This window comes from Pan paniscus, chromosome 21 (assembly GCF_029289425.2).
Source record: "Pan paniscus chromosome 21, NHGRI_mPanPan1-v2.0_pri, whole genome shotgun sequence".
In the NCBI taxonomy this organism is placed as follows: Eukaryota; Metazoa; Chordata; class Mammalia; order Primates; family Hominidae; genus Pan; species Pan paniscus.
Window position 1 is genome coordinate 4,928,423 of NC_073270.2, and position 19,118 is coordinate 4,947,540.

A 19,118-nucleotide genomic window follows, 5' to 3' on the forward strand; every position below is an offset into this window, starting at 1 on the left:
TTAGCTCTTAACTTTCATATTGCTGACAGGGCCTCCCTTGATGACCCTTGTTATAGCCAAGACTTAGATGGCTGTCCTTTAATCCCTTAGAAATATCCCTCCCCAGACAAGACTGGCTTGGTAAAATATCTCTCACCTTAGAAAATAAGGGATTAGGCCAGGTGCAGTGGCTCACACCTGTAATCCCAGCACTTTGGGAGGCTGAGGTGGGTGGATCACCTGAGGTTAGGAGTTCGAGACCAGCCTGGCCAACATGGCGACAATGTGTCTCTACTAAAGATGCAAAAATTAACCGGGCGTGGTGGCACACACTTGTAATCCCAGCTACTCAGGAGGCTAATGCAGGGGAATCGCTCAAACCAGGGAGGTGGTAGGTTGCAGTGAGCCAAGATTGCTCCACTGCACTCTACCCTGGGTGACAGAGCGAGATTCCATCTCAAAAAAAAAAAAAAGAAAGAAAAAGAAAAAAAGAAAATAAGAGAATAAACATCTGTACTGGGCAAGCTAAGAGGAAATAGGCAAGTGACAGAAAGTGGTATGGTAGAAAGACGGAGAGGTTTGCAGTCAGCAAAGCTGGATGCTTGCTCCCAGGATGTCACTAGCTAAATGTCAGAGCTTGGCCCATCTATACTTCAATTTTCTCATCTTTCAAATGGGATAATGACTGTCCTATCTATCAACTTTAAGGAATTCCTGAAAGGATAAAATGAGATAGCAGATAATGAAGTGTCTGAAAACTCAAAGAGGACAAAACTATTAAGGCTTTAGTGTGTGTGTGTCTGTGTGTGTGTGTGTGTTTGGGGAAAGGGAATGACATTAAATGAAAGTAGTAAATACCATAAAAGAAGCCTTGACAAAAATCATGTCTCTGGAGAGGATTCCACCAAACCAAGTGCCCCTTCCACAGGGAGCTCTTCTGCACGCACTGACAGCTTTCTGTCAGGTGGCCTGCCAACCTGGCCTCCAGATGCAGGAACTAGAAACCATGTCTGGCCAAAGGCAGCCATTAATACAGGCTAGCTAGGAGTGGGGCCAGTGGTGTGGGAATGTTGCCCTGCAGAGTTCTTGAAATTGGTACAATTCTTGTAGCATTCTGTACAAAGACTCAGACACACACAGCAGTAGAGGTAGCAGCACTGTCATCAGAGGGAAGAGACATCTGCCTTAGTGCTGCTGGGGGCTGGATGTTGAGACTTTTGTGAGTCCTCACTACCTGGCAGGGCCTTTTAATAAATCCCAATTACCAGAGGGATCCAGGCTGGTAGAAGATATGTTGATGCAGAATATATTTTAGGAATTTTTCTCTCTTTGTTTTAGTAAATAAAATGGCTTCACTACAATTGATATGTTGGCCCAACAATTTAAGTAGATGGTAGATTATTCCAAGATGTTAATCCTGATCCAGTGATACATTAGTTTTTACAAAACTTTTATCATAATGTATTTTCACCAGGAGTATTAATCTTTTAAAATAAATTGATAAAAGGCTACATATCATCTTAGTAATATGCATTCTTTGCTATTGAAGTCTTACAAATATAAGTTAGTTAGTAATTGCTCCTTGTGGGAGTGAAGAGGAGAAATAGAACACACAGTACACTGTTGTAGCTTACTTGGCATTTCCAACTTCATTCACGTGAAAGCCTTTTTTTCCCCTTATGTAAATTCAGTTCTTGAAATCTCTAGCCTCAGCCTAAATTTCAAACCACCCAGTCAGTTTATTAAAATCAAACCAAAACAAAAAAAAAAAGACAAGAAGATTTGAGTATTTTATCAGCAATCTTAGAACCAAGAAGTTCTAAGAGGGACAGATTACTTGAGACTTGGATGCCTACAGGACCTGAGTTTAACACAATACACCACAGCTAAATGGGGCTGCAGTAGCATTCCTCAAAGCATGCTTGGTAGCCACATTCTTCTTAGACCAGTTCCTGTTCCCTGGACAATACCATATCATCTTCCCAGGAGTCAATATTCTAGTTTTGCTTCAAAAATGCTCAGAAGTGCCGAGTGCAGTGGCTCATGCCTGTAATCCCAGCACTTTGGGAGGCTGAGGCGGGCAGATCACGAGGTCAGGAGATCGAGACCATCTTGGCCAATATGGTGAGACTCTGTCTCTATAAAAATACAAAAATTAGCTGAGCGTGGTGACGCATGCCTGTAATCCCAGCTACTCGGGAGGCTGAGGCAGGAGAATCCCTTGAACCATGGAGTCGGAAGTTGCAGTGAGCCGAGATCGCACCACTGCACTCCAGCCTGGCAACAAAAAAAAAAAAAAAAGAAAGAAAGAAAGAATAAAAAATGTAACAGGTGGCTGGGTGCGGTGATTCACGCCTGTAATCCCAGCACTTTGGGAGGCCCAGGTGGGCAGATCACGAGGTCAGGAGTTCGAGACCTGCCTGGCTAATGTGGTGAAACCCTGTCTCTACTAAAAAATACAAAAATTAGCCGGGCCTGGTGGCGTGCGCCTGTAATCCCAGCTTCTCAGGAAGCTGAGGCAGATTAGCTTCAACCTGGGAGGCAGAGGTTGCAGTGAGCTGAGATTGCACCATTGCACTCCAGCCTGGGACAGAGCAAGACTCCATCTCAAAGGAAAAAAAAAATGCTCAGAAAGGGGCTGGGTACAGTGGTACATGCCTGTAACCCCAGTACTTTGGGAGGCTGAGGTGGGAGGACTGCTCGAGGCCAGGGATTTGAGACCAGCCTGGGAGACACAGGGAGACCCCACCTGTACAAATAAAAATAAAAATTAAAAAATTAGTTGGGCATGGTGGCACGTGCTTGTAGTACTAGTTACTCTGGAGGCTAAGATGGGAGGATCACTTGAGCCCAGGAATTCAAGGTTACAGTGAGCTATGATATCACTGCTACGCTCCAGCCTGGGTGACAAAGCAAGACTATCTCTAGAAGAGAAAGCTTTTGACATATTAGAAGGAACTAACTTCTTTGTTCTTTATTGAGTATCTTTATGACCACATGAAACACCTTCTGCAAAATCTTTTCTTGAGTGGGTGGATGAGAGGAAAGATTAAAAATTTTAAAAACATGTCACTGATCAGTAGAAAGACCTAAGCTTTCTGATGAAATGGATACACTGGGTTCTAGAGAGAATTATTTTAAAAATAAGACCTATATTTAGACAGATCCTAGTAAAATTTCTGAATTCTAGGATAGAAAAACTGTGATAAGTTTCCAAAAAAAAAAAGTTGTTATAATGGAAAGCAAATAGATTTGAGATTTATCTTAGGCCATGAGTATTAGAGTGGGCTTATGGAGTCAGAGAGCCAGGGGTTTAACCACGGATTTGTCAGTAATTTGGGGCTTGTTACTTATCTTTTCTATGTCTCGGTTTCCTCACCTGATAAGACAGAATAATACTAGTAACTATTTCATAAAGTTTTAAGGGAATTAAATGACTCAACACACGAAAAGCACTTAGAACAGTACCTGGGCACATACTGTGTACTTGAGAAATGTTAGTTTTCATTATTAACTAAAATGCAACAATAAAAGATAATGGAATCACTGTCTGTATCTCCATTAAAAGATAGTCAGGTAGACTTCTGACTCCAGAAAGACGGCATAGACATACATTTCCCTATTTATCCAGCTAAATATAACTAAAAACCATGGACATTAAGTTGGACAGAAGGTAGCACACTAACTAGGGACCTGGGGACCCAAGGAACCACATGTTAACGAGTTCTCTGGGCTTTGTTTTTGTCTCCTATATCCCAGACTTAGAGCTGGCAAAGTTGGCAAACAAGAATGCCAACAGGTGAAGACAAAAAAAAAAAAAAAAAGCCCTAATGAAACTGTTCTCTCTAGCCAAAGGATCACAAAAGGAGTAGTCTAACAAGACTGAAAGCTTTTAAACAAGAATTGCCCTACTTCAGCTAAACAACCCAGAAAAAACTATGGCCACACCCCTATAGACATGCCAGCAAAGGCTGAAGGCAGAGCCTAGTTTTTCACTCTTGCCAGGACGTAACAAGATGCCCCCCAGCCATCTTGCTGGGATAGTGTTAGAAAACGCCAAGTAGGAAGCTGAAATCTGTTTTTTTTCTTTTTGAGATGGCGTCTCGCTCTGTCACCAGGCTGGAGTGCAGTGGTGTGATCTTGGCTCACTGCAACCTCCGCCTTCCAGGTTCAAGCGATTGTCCTGCCTCAGCCTCCCGAGTAGCTGGGACTACAGGCGCCCACCACCATGCCCAGCTAATTTTTGTATTTTTAGTAGAGACAGAGTTTCACCACGTTGGCCAGCTGGAATTTTTACACAACATGGTGAAAATGAGGCTCCACCTCAGTGATATCAGTAGAGACTACATGTGGACCCTGACTTCTACCCCTATCCAGCAGTAACAAAGTGACTATACTCCTCCTCAATGGGGTGATGACAGAGGAGGATCTAGTGAAGAATCGGGATTTTACCACCACCAAGGGCAACAAGCACTCCTACCTTTTCCAGCCAAAGAGGTATCAGTGAAAGCCTAGTTGAGAGCTGGAACTCCCATTCCTGCCCCGTCCCCGCCCCCCATGTCAATAAAGGCTAAATAGGGAACCTGGACTTCTACCTTTACCTGGCATTAATGAAGGAGCATTACAACCCACCGTTTCACTGTCAGAGTGCTGTCAGAGGAAGCCAGTTAACACAGCAGGTTTTAAAAAAATCCAGAGTCTCATAACATAATACACAAAATGTCCAGGTTTCAACTAAAAATTACTCATCGTACCAAGACTAGGAAGATCACAAATCAAATGAGAAATGATAATTAACAGATGCTAATGTCAATGACAAAAATGTTAAAATTATCTGACAAAGATTTTAAAGTAGCCGTCATCAAACTGTTTAAGCAAGCATTTATGAACATGCTTGAAACAAGTGAAAACACTGAAACTCTCAGCAAAGAAACAGAAGATATAAAGAGGAACAAAATGGAAATTATAGAACTGAAAAACACAATAATTGAAATAAAAAAACTAAAACTAAGCGATGGGCTCAACAGCAGAATGGAGAAGAAAGGGGAAAGCATAAGTGAACTAGGGCCAGGCACGGTGACTCACGCCTGTAATCCCAGCACTTTGGGAGGCCAAGGTGGATGGATCTCTTCAGGTCAGGAGTTCGAGACCAGCCTGGCAAACATGGCGAAACCCTGTCTCTACTAAAAATACAAAAATTATCCAGGCATGGTGGTGGGCACCTGTAATCCCAGCTACTCGGCAAGCTGAGGAATCTGTACATAAGTGTACAGATTTAAGAAGCTGAACAAACTCCAAAGAGAATAAACCCAAAGAAATCTACAACAAGACACATCGTAGTCAAACTTCTGAAAACTAAAACAACAATAACAAAATCTTTTTTTTCTTTGCAGAGGTAATTGAGTTAAAACAACACTAAAAAATCTTGAAAGCAACTAAGGAGATACCATTGGGGGAAATAATATGAAAGACACAGATTTCTCATCAGAAACAATGGAGGCCAAAAGGAAGGAACACATTTTTCAAGTGCTGAAAGAAAAGAGCCATCAACCCAAAATCCTACATCCAGCAAAAATATCCTTCAGGAATGAAACAGGAAATCAAGACAGCCTCACATGAAGGAAAACAACGGGAATTTGTTGCTAGCAGACCTACTCTTGAAGAGTGACTAAAGGAAGCTGTCTTAACAGAAAGGAAATGGTAAGAAAAGGAACCTTGGAACATCAAGAAGGAAGAAACAACATGGTAAACAAATATAAGGGTAAATACAATAAACTTCCTTCTCTTGAGTTTTCTAAATTATATTCAGTGGTTGAAGAAAAATTATAATTGTCCAACCCGGTTCTAAATGTATTCAGAGGAAATACTTAAGATGAGCATATTAAAAATAAGGGAGGATAAAGGGACATAAAAGGAGGTAACATTTCTAGTCTGAACTGGTAAAGTATACTAGTAGACTGCATATATAATACAATGCCTACAGCAATCAGTAAGAAAACTTTACAAAGACATACATTCAAAACACTACAAAAAATCAAAAAGGACTTCAAAAAATTACTCAAGTAACAGAAACAAAAATAGTGAAAACAAATAGAAAACAAAGTTTAAAATGGCAAGCTTAAGTATAAATGATTTAAATATGCCAATTAAAACACAGAGACTGGCAGAATGAATTAAAAAACATCACCCAATAATATGCTGTCTACCTGAAACTCACTTTAAAAATAATGATACTTGCATGTTGAAAAGGATGGAAAAAGATATGTAATGCAAGCATTAATCAAAAGAAAGCAGGAGTGGCTATATTAACATCAAAGCAGATTTCACAGCAAATAAAATTACCAGAGAGAGAAAGAAACATTACCTAATGATAAAATGGTCAACCCACTAAAAATACATAGCAATCCTAAATGTGCATGCACAAAACAACAGAGCTGCAAAACATGTGAAGGAAAAACTGACTGAACTGAAAGGAGATACAAACAAATCTATAATTATACTCAAATACTTCAAAACCTTCTCCCAACAGCTGATGAAACAACTAGATAGAAAACCAGCAAGGATAAAGAAAAATTCAACAACACAATTAGACAACAGGATCTACTCAAAATATATAGAGCACTCTACCTAGCAACAGCAAAATATACATTCTTTTCAAATACCCATGGCACCTGCACCAGGACAGACCACATTCCTGGTCATAAAACAAATCTCAAACAACCTTTCAAAAATCGAAGTCATATAGCGTGTGTTACTGGACATAGTTGAATCAAACTAGACACTTATAACAGAAGGGTAGCAAGAAAATATCCAAACACTTAGAAACTAATCAACACACTACTAAATAATCTGTAAGTCAAAAAGAGGTCTTAAAATAAATTTTTAAAAATACACTGAATTGATTGAAAATGAAAATACAGGCTGGGTGTGGTGGCTAACGCTTATAATCCCAGCACTGTGGGGGGCCGAGGCGGGCAGATCACCTGAGGTCAGGAGTTCAAGATCAGACTGGCCAACATGGTGAAACCCCATCTCTACTAAAAATACAAAAAAATTAGCCGGGCGTGGTGGCACGCGCCTGTAGTCCCAGTGACTCAAGAGGCTAAGGCACGAGGATCGCTTGAACCCTGGCGGCGGAGACTGCAGTGAGCCGAGATCGTGCCACTGCACTCCAACCTGGGCGACAGAGTGAGACTCTGTCTCAGTTTAAAAAAAAAAAAGGGCTGGACGGGATGGCTCACGCCTGTAATCTCAGCACTTTGGGAGGCCGAGGCGGGTGGATCACATGAGGTTAGGAGTTTGAGACCAGCCTAGCCAACATGGTAAAACCCCGTCTCTACTAAAAACACAAAAATTAGCTGGGTGTGGTGGCAGGTGCCTGTAATCCCAGCTACTCGGGAGGCTGAGGCAGGAGAATTGACTGAACCCGGGAGGTGGAGGTTGCAGTGAGCTGAGATTGTGCCACTGCACTCCAGCCTGGGTGACACACGCGAAACGCCATCTCAAAATAAAAAAAAAAAGAAAATGAAAATATATCAAAATTTGAGAGACATAGGTAAAGTAGTGCTGAGTGGGCAATTCATGGTACTAAATGCACACATAAGAAAATAAAACATCTCAAATCAATAATCTAAACTCCTACATCAAGAACCCAGAAAAAGGGCAAGTTAATCAGGAAAAAAAAAATTAAAGAACAGAAACCAGTTAAATTGAGAATAGGAAAACAATAGAGAAAAATCAATGAAACAAAAAACTGAGTCTTTTCTTTGAAATGATCAGTAACACTGACAAATCTCTAGGAAGAATGACAAAAAAAAAGAGAAGACACAAATTACCTATATCAACAATTAAATAGGAGAGATCACTACAGACACTGCAGACATCAAAAGGATAAGAAGGGTATACACACATATACAGACATAAATTTAGTAACATAAATAAAACAGACCAATTCCTCAAAAAACACAAACTACAAAAACTCACCCAATATAAAATAGATAATGTGAACAGTTTTATAACTATCAAAGAAACTGAATTAGTCATTTAAAAATTCACAAAAAAGAAAGCTCCAGGCCAAGAGGCTTTTACCAGAGAATTCTACCAAAAGTTTAAATAAGAATGAGCACAAATCCTTGACAATCTTTTGCAGAGAATGGGAGGGAACATTTCTCAAGGCATTTTTTGAAGCCAATGCGACCTTGATAGCAAAACCAGATAAAGACAGTGTCTGGCAAATACAGACAGAAAAATTCTTAACAAAATATTAGCAAGTAGAATTTGGCAATATGTAAATAGAATTTTACAACACCCTGACCAAGTAAGGTTTATTCAAGAGATGCGGGGCTGGCTTAATATTAAAAAAAAAAAATTCAATGTAATCTATCCATATTAAATGGCTAAAGAAGAAAAATCACATGATCATATTAACTGATTAAAAAAAAACATATTTCACAAACATCAGCGCCCAGAAATTAAAAACCTCCCAGAAATAGAAATGGAAGAGAACTTCTTCAACATGTTAAAAAGCATCTACAAAAAACAAACCGGCAAAAACCAACCAAACAATAACAACAAAAACTGTACAGCTAATATTATTCTTAATTGTGAAAGACTGAATACTTACCCCCCTAAGACCGGGAACAAGGCAGGATATCTGCTCTCACCACTCTTATTCAACATAGTGCTGGAAGTTCTAGCCAGTGCAATAAGGTAGAAAAGGGAATAAAAGGCATACACATCAGAAAGGAAGAAATTAAACTGAGCCTATTTGCCAACATCAACATCTACAACAACAAAATCCCAAAGAATCTTCAAAAAAATTTCTAAAACTAATAAATGAGTTCAGCAAGGTTGCAGGATACCAGATACACATATAAAAATCAACTGTATTTTTATAAATTAGCAATGAACATAGGAACACTGAAATTATAAATACAATGTCATTTACAATTGTTCAAAAAAAGAAATACAAAGAATTAAATTTAATAAGACATTAGATATGTACAGGACTTATATGCTAAAAATGACAAAATGATGATTAGAGGAATCAAGTAAAATCTAAATAAATGCAGAGACATACTGTGTTCATGGATTTGAAGACTCAGCATAGGAAAGATATTCTCTCCAAATTGATATATAGGTTTAACATAATTCCTATAAAAATCCCAGCAAATTTTTTTTGTAGATATAGACAAGTTTAACAAATGTAGACAGAAAGAAAGACAAGGAAATAAAACAGCTAAAGCAATTTTGAAAAAAGAAGACTAAAGGGAGAGGAATCAGTCTATTCAATGTAAGGACTCATCATAGCCTAATCAAGACACTGACTGGTTTTAGCAAAAGGATAGACACATAAGTCAATGGAACAAAATGAAGAACCCAGAAATAGACCCACACAAATAAGCATAAATGATTTTTGAGAAATGTGTAATCCTTTCTCAATGGAGAGAGTATATGGTCTTTTCAACAATTAGTGCTGGACCAATGGGACATCCATAGGCAAAAAAATTGAATCTTGATCTTAACCTCACACACAAAAAAACAACTCAAAGTGGATCATGAACTTAAACTTAAAATGCAAAACAATGATACAGTTACAAAAAACCTAAGAGAAGATATTTGGGATCTAGGATTAGGTAAAAAGCTCCAGACTTGACACCAAAAGCAAGGAGTATAAAAGGAAAAATTGATACACTGGACTTCATTGAAATGAAATGTTTTTTTGCTTTGAAAGACTCTGTCAAGAGGATGAAGAAAGAAGCTAAAGACTAGGAAAAAAATATTTGCAAACCGTACGCCTGATAAAGGGCTAATATCTAAACACAGAACTCAATAGTAAAAAAATAATGAGTTATGGGTTGAATTGTGTTCTCAAAAAGACATGGTGAAGATATAACTCCCAGTACCTCTGAATGTGACTTTATTTGAAAATAGGTTTGTTGAAGATGTAATTAATTCAGATGTAATTAAGAAGTTAAAGTTATACTAGAGTAATCCAATATGACTGGTGTCTTTATAAGAGGAAAAGAGACAGAGAGAGAGATACAGGAGGAGAGAATGCAGAGTGATATAAGAAGCAGAGACTGAAGGATTGCTGGCTGTCATCAGAAGACAGGCATGAACAAATCCTTTCTCAGAGCCCTCAGAAGGAACAACCTTGCTATTTTTTTTTTTTTTTTGCAAGTGATTCTCCTGCCTCAGCCTCCCTAGTAGCTGGGACTACAGGAGTGCACCACCATGCTCTGTTCATCTTTGCATTTTTAGTAGAGATGGGGTTTCACCATGTTGGTCAGGCTGGTCTTGAACTCCTGGACTCAAGTGATCTGCCCACCTTGGCTTCCCAAAGTGTTGGGATTACATGTGTGAGCCACTGTGCCCGGCCACCAACATCTTGATTTCAGACATCTGAACCCCAGAATTGTGAGACAATAGATTTTCTGCTGTTTTAAGGCACCCAGTTTATGGCACGTTGTTAAGGCAGCCCTAGGAAACAATTCAATTAGAAAATGGGCAAAAGAGACATTTCACCAAAGGGAATATACAGATGGTAAATAAGTACATAAACGTATGTTCAAAATCATTAGCTATTAGGGAAATAGAAATTAAAGCCAAATGAGAAATTACTAAATTAAACCTATCAGAATTGCTAAAATAAAAAATTGTAACAACACCAAATGCTGGCAAGAATGCAGAGAAACTAGAGCACTTTATCTTGTTGGTGGGAATATAATATGGTATAGCCACTCTGGAAAATAGTATGTCAGTTTCTTGTAAAATTAAACATGCAACTGCCATACAACTCAGCAGTTGCACTCCTGGGCATTTATTCCAGGGAAATGAAAACCTATGTTCACATACAAACCTCAACACAAATGTTCATAGCAGCTTTATCTGTAATGGTCTAAAATTAGAAACAACCCAAATATCATTCAACGGGTGAATGATTAAACAAACTTGGGGTATGCACATCGTCAAATGCCACTCAGCAATAAAAAGAAACAAACTATTGATAGATGCAATAATCAGAATCACTTTCCAGATAATTATGGTGAATGAAAAAAGCCAATCCCAGGTTACATACTGTATAAGTACACTTATCTTGATGTACTGTAAGAAATCCCTGATGTGATGGAAACCTTCTGTATGTTGACTGTATCAAAATTAATATCCTGGTTATGATATTATACTATAGTTTTACAAGATGTTATCATTACAGGAAATTGTGAAAAGAGTACATAGGATCTTTCTGTACTGTTTATTACAGCTGCATGTGAGTCTATAATTAAAATAAAAATTTTAATTAAAAAATATACAATGGAGCAACATCTATACAGGTCTGATGGAAAAGAACTGTGATATTAGAACTGTATATCCAGCCAAACTATCTTTCATTTGTACAGAAAAAAAAGAAAGAAGGAAAAAGACATTTTCAGACATTCAAGTACATTTCTTTCTCTTTATATAGGTACGTAATCATTCCACTAATTAAAATCCCCCATAGTAATCTAGATTAAGGCTTCAGATTATTTCAGCAAAGCATGGAGGATGGAACGGGGAGAAGAAAGTTAAGTTGTGCTAATAGTTTTATTTTGAAAAGCTATAACTACTTAATTTAAAAAGTTGTTACAGAAGTATAAGTCTAAATACGTGTTTTAAAATGTAGGGAGCCACAAACAGTATGTGTAATTTTCATGACTAGCAGAGAGGAAAAAGCAGCAAAGAAACCTGGATAATTTCAGCAAAATATAGGGTAAAAAGGGGAAGAAGGGGAGTCATAAGAAAGCAAATTATAGAAATATAAAATAAAATGGTAGGAACAAAATGAAAAATAAATCATGAGAAAAATAAATGGTTTAAATCCTATTTAAAAAGGCTCTAGGCCAGGCATGGTGGCTCACGCCTGTAATCCCAGGACTTTGGGAGGCCGAGGCGGGCGGATCACGAGGTCAAGAGATCGAGACCATTCTGGCTAACACGGTGAAACCCCGTGTCTACTAAAAATAGAAAAAATTAGCCGGATGTGGTGGTGGGCGCCTGTAGTCCTAGCCACTCGGGAGGCTGAGGCAGGAGAATGGCATGAACCCAGAGGCAGAGCTTGCAGCGAGCAGAGATTGCGCCACTGCACTCCAGACTGGGCGACAGAGCGAGACTCCGTCTCAAAAACAAAAACAAACAAAAAAAAGGCTCTAGCTTCCACGATTTGGCACACACACAAAAAACCCCAGAAAGACTCTAGGATGAGGAGAAGCTGGTTAATAGGTACAAAAATACAGTTAGATACAAAGAATAAGTTCTAGTATTTTACAGTGCAACAGGGAAACTGTAGTTAATACTTTGTTGTATTCCAAACACTACGAAATGAAGAAAACTAATTTTTTTTTTTTTTTGAGATGGAGTCTCACTCTCTCGCCCAGGCTAGAGTGCAGTGGCGCGATCTCGGCTCACTGCAACCTCAGCATCCTGAGTAGCTGGGATTACAGGTGTGTGCCACCATACCCGGCTAATTTGTGTATTTTTAGTAGAGACGGGGTTTCGCCCTGTTGGCCAGGCCGGTCTTGAAGTCCTGACATTGTGATCCGCCCACCTTGGCCTCCCAAAGTGCTGGAATTACAGACATGAGCCACCACGCCCAGCCAAGAAAACTAAATTTTAAAAGCCAAAAAAAATTAATGTATATTTCAAAATAGCTAGAAGAGAAGAATTTGCAATATTCCCAACACAGAGAAAAATATTTGAGCTGATACCTCAATTACCATGATTTAATCATTATACGTTGTACACATATACCAAAATATCATGTGCCCCCAAAATATGTACAGCTATGCTTTAATCAAAAAAGACTCTAAAATTACATAAGAACAATATTCAGCTATATTATAAGAAAACACTTTAAATGATTCTAAGATATTTTTAAATGCGGGATGCAATAAGAAAATAAACAAAAATATAGCAGGCAAGTATTATAAGAAAGCAAGCAGGAGTGCTAATTATTTTTTTAAAAAGTAGAAATAAATGCAAAAAAGCTATATGAACAATGATGTTTTATAGTGACAGAAATATTAATCTCCAAATGAGATATAACAAAAAAGAGGACATAAACAATACCATTAACAAATAATATATATATTGGCTGGGTGCGGTGACTCATGCCTGTAATCCTAGCACTTTGGGAGGCCGAGGTGGGTGGATCACCTGAGGTCAGGAGTTCAAGATCAGTCTGGCCAACATGGTGAAACCCCATCTCTACTAAAAATACAAACATTAGCCAGGCGTGGTGGCATGCGCCTGTAATCCCAGCTGAGGCAGGAGAAACGGTTAAACTCGGAAGGCGGAGGGTGCAGTGAGCCAAGATCGCGCCACTGCACTCAAGCCTAGGCAAAAGAGTGAGACTCTGTCAAAAAAAAAAAAAAAAAACCCAAAACAAATAATATATATATAGTATATATCTACGTATCTATACTGTGTGTGCGTGCGTGTGTATAACTTTGTGTCTTAACAAAGAAAACACCTTTTCATATGAATCTGGAACATCTACATTTAGATAAACTATTTATCATGCTATAGGAAGATTCCAAAGAACAGAACTCTTAGAGGCCACAATACGTGACTACAATGTGTAAAATTAACTCGACAATAAAAAGATAAACAAAAGGAAACTACTTATAAATTCAAAAAATAATCTTTAAAATGACTTCAGGCCAGGTGTGGTGGTTCATAGCTGTAATCTCAGCACAGCGCTTTGGGGGGCCAAGGTGGGTGGATCACCTGAGGTCAGGAGTTCAGACCAGCATGGCCAACATGGTGAAACCCCGTCTCTACTAAAAATACAAAAATTAGCCGGGTGTGGTGGTGGGTGCCTGTAATCTCAGCTACTCAGGAGGCTGAGGCAGGAGAATCCCTTGAACCCAGGAAGCAGAGGTTGCAGTGAGCAGAGATTACGCCATTGCACTCCAACCTAGGTGACAAGAGTGAAACTCCACCTCAAAAAAATAAATAAAATAAAATAAAATAAAATAAAATGACTTCTGTCTAGTAAGTAACTAAAACAAATCACAGACCATTTAGAAGTTAATCACATTGTGGGAAAAAAATCTCATACTGAGAGAAAAATCCATTACCTTCAACATGGGAAAAGTATTCTTACAGGCTACTGTGTAGGTGTATAAGTGTAACTGATTGTATTATCAATCTAAAAAAGAATAATGAAAATAAATGGACACAAGAATTCAATTCTGGAAAGTAGAAAAAAAACAAATCTAACAAAATAAGCCAGCAGAAGGAATTAATAAAGGTCAAACAAAAATGTATGAATTAAAACAAAACAATGAAAGGAATTGAAATCAACTAACCAAAACACGAAGAATGAGACAGATAAAAAAAATTCTTATGCAGAGATTTAAAAACATCCATGAGATAATTTGAGTATTAATTTTAAACTCTAGAATAGATTTTATAGGAATATAACCAAAACTGGATCAAGAAGAAAACTTGAAAATATAGAAATATCTTCACAAAAAAGGCTTCAGACCCCAATGGCAATGAAAGTGGAACTCGCTAAACTTGCATAGATAAGTAGTCTGCTATGTACAGTAGTCCCTGCTTATCGATGGTAGATATGTTCACAGACCCCCACTGGACGCCTGAAAACCTGGATAGCACCGAGTCCTATGTTTTTTTGAACTGATAACCAAGACCCTAATGGGCAGGTAGTGTACATAGCATGCAGACACTGGGCAGGGGATGATTCACGTCCTGGGTGAGATGCAGTGAGCACGACAGCTTGAGATTTCATTACACTACTCAGAATGGTGAACAATCTAAAACTTACAAATTGTTTTGGGAATTTTCCATTTAATATTTTCAGACTACAGTTGACCATGAGTAACTGAAACTGCAGAAAGCGAAACTGAAAATAAGGGGGAACTACTGTAAACTGATTCAGAGTATACAAAAAAAAGATGGAAAGCATCCCAACTCATTTAAAGGTGTAAGCATAATCCTGAAACTAAAACCACAACTTTACAGCAGAGTTCATAAACTCAAGGCCTCTGGACTGAATCTGGCCTGAACAAGTATTTTGTTTGGCCTATACAAAATTTTAAAGATTGAGATAATTTAGATTTGGGAGATTTAACATAAAATTAGCAATTTCCAGCTCTATACAGAAAAAGGTCAGATCTAATAACCCTGGGCTCCATTCTTACATGGCAAAAACAGCCTGGAGCTGAGTGGCCTCTGCTCCCAGGCTGCCATGTTGTTGCACAATTTGTGTGTGTGTGTTGTGGGGGGCAGGGGGAGGGGGCAGCCCTGAATGCTTATGGGTTACAGTGTAAGTGTGCCTGGCCCTATTGTCAACAGAATCGCCATTTGTCACCATTTCTACCACTCCTTATCACTTCCTAATTCTGGACCAAATGTAGGTTGCCACTTGTGCTTGGGCTGTTATTTTTCTCAAGGTAAATATTTCTACCTCTATGAAAAAAATAAAAGAAAAGAAATTGATGGTTTCATGATTTTGCCTTCTACCAAGTGTATTTGGCTGATTCAATTTCCTGCCTGGCTTCTGTTGGCACTGAGTTTGTGCCCCTGCTTTACGATTTCTATCTTTGGTTTCCCCACATCAGATGACAGAAATACCCACTTATATTCTCTTTTATTTGCATAGTTTTATGCCTTAAATTTAAATGTTTAATCCATCTTGAATTTATGGCATGGAAAACAGACCTAAAATGGTTTTTCCAATTTAGTCAACTATTCCAACAGCATTTATAAAATTCTTTCTCCACTGTCTTAAAGTTCTACCTTTTTCGGAGTCACTTTTTTTCTTTTTTTTTTTTTGAGACAGAGTCTCGCTCTGTCTCCAGGCTGGAGTGCAGTGGCACCATCTCGGCTGACTGCAACCTCCACCTCCCAGGTTCAATCAATACTCCTGCCTCAGCCTCCCGAGTAGCTGGGACTACAGGCATGCACCACCATGCCCAGCTAATTTTTTTATATTTTTACATACATACATTACATATGAATTAGCATACCACTAATTCATATATGCTAGGGCAATATTTTCATCACTACTCTTCCTCTTTAATATTTTCAAGGCTATTCTTACATAATCTTTTTTTCAGCTAAACAAGTCTTTAAAATATTCTATTGGGCTGGGCACACTAACTCACGCCTGTAATCCCAGCACTTGGGGAGGCAGAGATGGGCAGATCACTTGAGCTCAGGAGTTCAAGATCAGCCTGGACAACAGGTAAAACCCCGTCTCTACGAAAAATATAAAAATTAGCTGGGTATGGTGGTGCATGCCTATGGTCCCAGCGACTTAGTAGGCTGAGGTGGGAGGATCACCTGAGCCCAGGAGCAGTGAGTGCTAATCGCACCACTGCACTCCAGCCTGGGCAACAGGGTGAGACCTCGTCTCTCTCTCTCTCTCTCTCTCTCTCTCTCTCTCTCTCTCTCTCTCAATAAATAAATAAATAAATGCTATTGTGAAGTTAATTGAAAGTACATTAAATTTATAGCTTATTTTGGGGAGAATGGGTCTTGCTATGGTGTGAATATCTGTCCCCTCCCAAACTCATCTTGAAACCTAATAACAATTTTAACAGTATTAAGAGGTAGAGGGTTGGGCGCAGTGGCTCATGTCTGTAATCCCAGCACTTTGGGAGGCCGAGGCGGGCAGATCATGAGGTCAGGAGTTCGAAAGCAGCCTGGCCAACATGGTGAAACCCCATCTCTACTAAAGATACAAAAAATTAGCTGGGCGTGGTGGTGCGTGCCTGTAATCCCACCTACTCGGGAGGTTGAGGCAGGAGAATCGCCTGAACCCAGGAGGTGGAGGTTGCAGTGAGCCGAGATCGTGCCATTTTGCACTCTAGCCTAGGCAACAGGGTGAGACTCTGTCTCAAAAAAAAAAAAAAAAAAAAAAAGAGGTGGGAGCCTGCTGCAGTGGCTCACACTTATAATCCCAGCACTTTGGGAGGCCAAGGTGGGAGGATCCCTTGAGCCCAAGAGTCCCTGACTAGCCTGGGCAACATAGGGAGACCCTGTCTCTACAAAATTAAAAAAATCAGTAGCCAGGTGTGGCGACACATGCCTGTGGTCCCAGCTACTTGGGATGTTGAGGTGGAAGGACTGCTTAGGCCCAGGAGGTCAAGGCTGCAATGAGCTGTGATTGTGCCAATGTACTCCATCCGCCCTACATGACAGAGTGAGACCCTGTCTCTACAAACAAAGTGAGACCTTTAATAGGTGATTAGGCTATGAGGGATCTATCTTCATGAATGGATTAATGCCATTACCAAGGAAGTGGGTTCCTTATAAAAGGAAGAGTTCAGACCCCTTTTGTGTTTGTTTCTCTCTGTCTTTCCCTTTCTCCCATCTTTGCCCTTCTGCAATGTGATGCCTTCCACCATGTTATGATGCAGCAGGTACCTTGCCAGATGCCAGTATCTTGATCTTGAACTTCTTGGCTTCTAGAACTGTGAGAAACAAATTCCTGTTCATTATAAATTTCTCAGTCTGTAGTATTCTATTATGGCAGCACAAATGGACTAAGGGAGGTCTTTACATCCAGGCACATGGTATGTCTTTTCATTTATTCTAGTTTTATTTTACTACTTTCAGTAGATTTGTATAGCTTATTCATACAGGTTTTGGACTTTTCTTTAGTTTATCCCTAGTTACCATATATATATTTGCCTATACGTATTATAAATGGGGTCTTTTTTCTTTTATATTTTTTAAACTGGTTATTCCTAGCATTTAAAAAAGCTACTTCTTTGTATATTTATTTTGCAGCCTAACCTAGAAAAAATTTTAGTGCAGGTGCAACTAACTGCCATATAAATAAATCTTAATAAAGCACCCACAGAATACCCAGCTTGGAGCAGTGAGCACTCCAAGAAAAACTAGCTGCAAAATATACACCAAGACAACTAAACACAGTGACTTTCTGTGTAATCTTTTTATTTATATATCACCTAAAATAATTATAAAAATACATATCAGCCAGGCGTCGTGGCTCACACCTGTAATCCCAGCACTTTGGGAGGCTGAGGTGGGCAGATCACCTGAGGTCAGGTGTTTGAGACCAGCCTAGCCAACATGGTGAAACCCTATCTCTATTAAAAATACAAAAATTAGCTGGGCATGGTGATGTGCACCTGTAGTCCCAACTACTTGGGAGGCTGAGGCAGGAGAATCACTTGAACCCAGGAGGTGGAGGTTGCAGTGAGCCGAGATCGCGCCACTGCACTCCAGCCTGGGTGACAGAGTGAGACTTGGTCTCAAAAAAAAAAAAAAAAAAAAAAAAACAAGTGAAAAAGGCTGGGCACAGTGGCTCATGCCAGTAATCCCAGTGCTTTGGGAGGCTAGGGTAGGAGGACAACTTGAGCCTGGGAGTTTGAAACCAGGCTGAGCAATATAGCAATACCCAGGCAAGGTGGGGTACACCTGTAGTCCTAGCTACTCAGGAGGCTGAGGTGGGAAGACTGCTTGAGCCCAGGAATTGGAGTCTGCGGTGAGCTATGACCAGATCATACCACTGCACTCCAGTTTCGGCAACAGAGCTAGACCCTGTCTCTTAAAAAAGAAAAGAAAAGAAAAGAAAGCTTTTGGCAAATTAGAAGTAATTCACTTCTTCATTGAGTATCTTTATGGCCTCTTGTGAGCTTTGGTTATCAAGATTTTCCCAGGACCTAGTCATCCCTGGCAAGGCTGCATTTCTGGATATTTGAGGACCAGACACTGTAATGCAGCACCTCCGGTGGATATCCTGCACTGAGAGGTTTTGAGCCTCAGCACCTAAGCTGGCCCTCCTGAATGATACCACTGCCTCACTTCCTTTAAGGTGCTCCAGTCTCTACAACTTATATTTCAAAGGTCTCCTTCTGTATTCCCAGTCTTTTATGATCTTTTATAATCTGTAAACTTAATTATTTGAAATAGACATCAGGGTTCCACTAGGGAAAAAGAGATCAGGGTTCAAAAATCTTTTATCTTCAAAAGGGAGACAGCTAGGCAAGAAATGGCTGGTGTTCCGTAAATATTTTTCTAAGAGTATCTTCTCTCTATTGTTTGAGTTTAAAGTTTGAGGTTATCCTTATTTTTTATTCTTCAGAGGATAACTCTTCTTTCTT

The 19,118-nt window shown here is 39.3% G+C and overlaps 1 protein-coding gene across 5 annotated transcripts in view; it reads right to left on the minus strand.

Annotated features, from left to right (window-relative positions):
* The window catches only part of RNF24 (ring finger protein 24), a 92,575-nt gene that overhangs the window by 38,331 nt on the left and 35,126 nt on the right, over positions 1-19,118 (minus strand). For 3 of the 5 annotated variants that reach the window (XM_034947607.4, XM_034947604.4, XM_034947606.4), the window contains exon 2: positions 8,603-8,671. The exons of the other annotated variants lie outside the window; for them this stretch is intronic. In XM_034947607.4, the coding sequence (XP_034803498.1) occupies positions 8,603-8,658 (56 nt within the window). In that variant the 5' untranslated portion in view covers positions 8,659-8,671. The remainder of the gene's footprint in view (positions 1-8,602; positions 8,672-19,118) is intronic. 5 annotated transcript variants of the gene reach the window in all.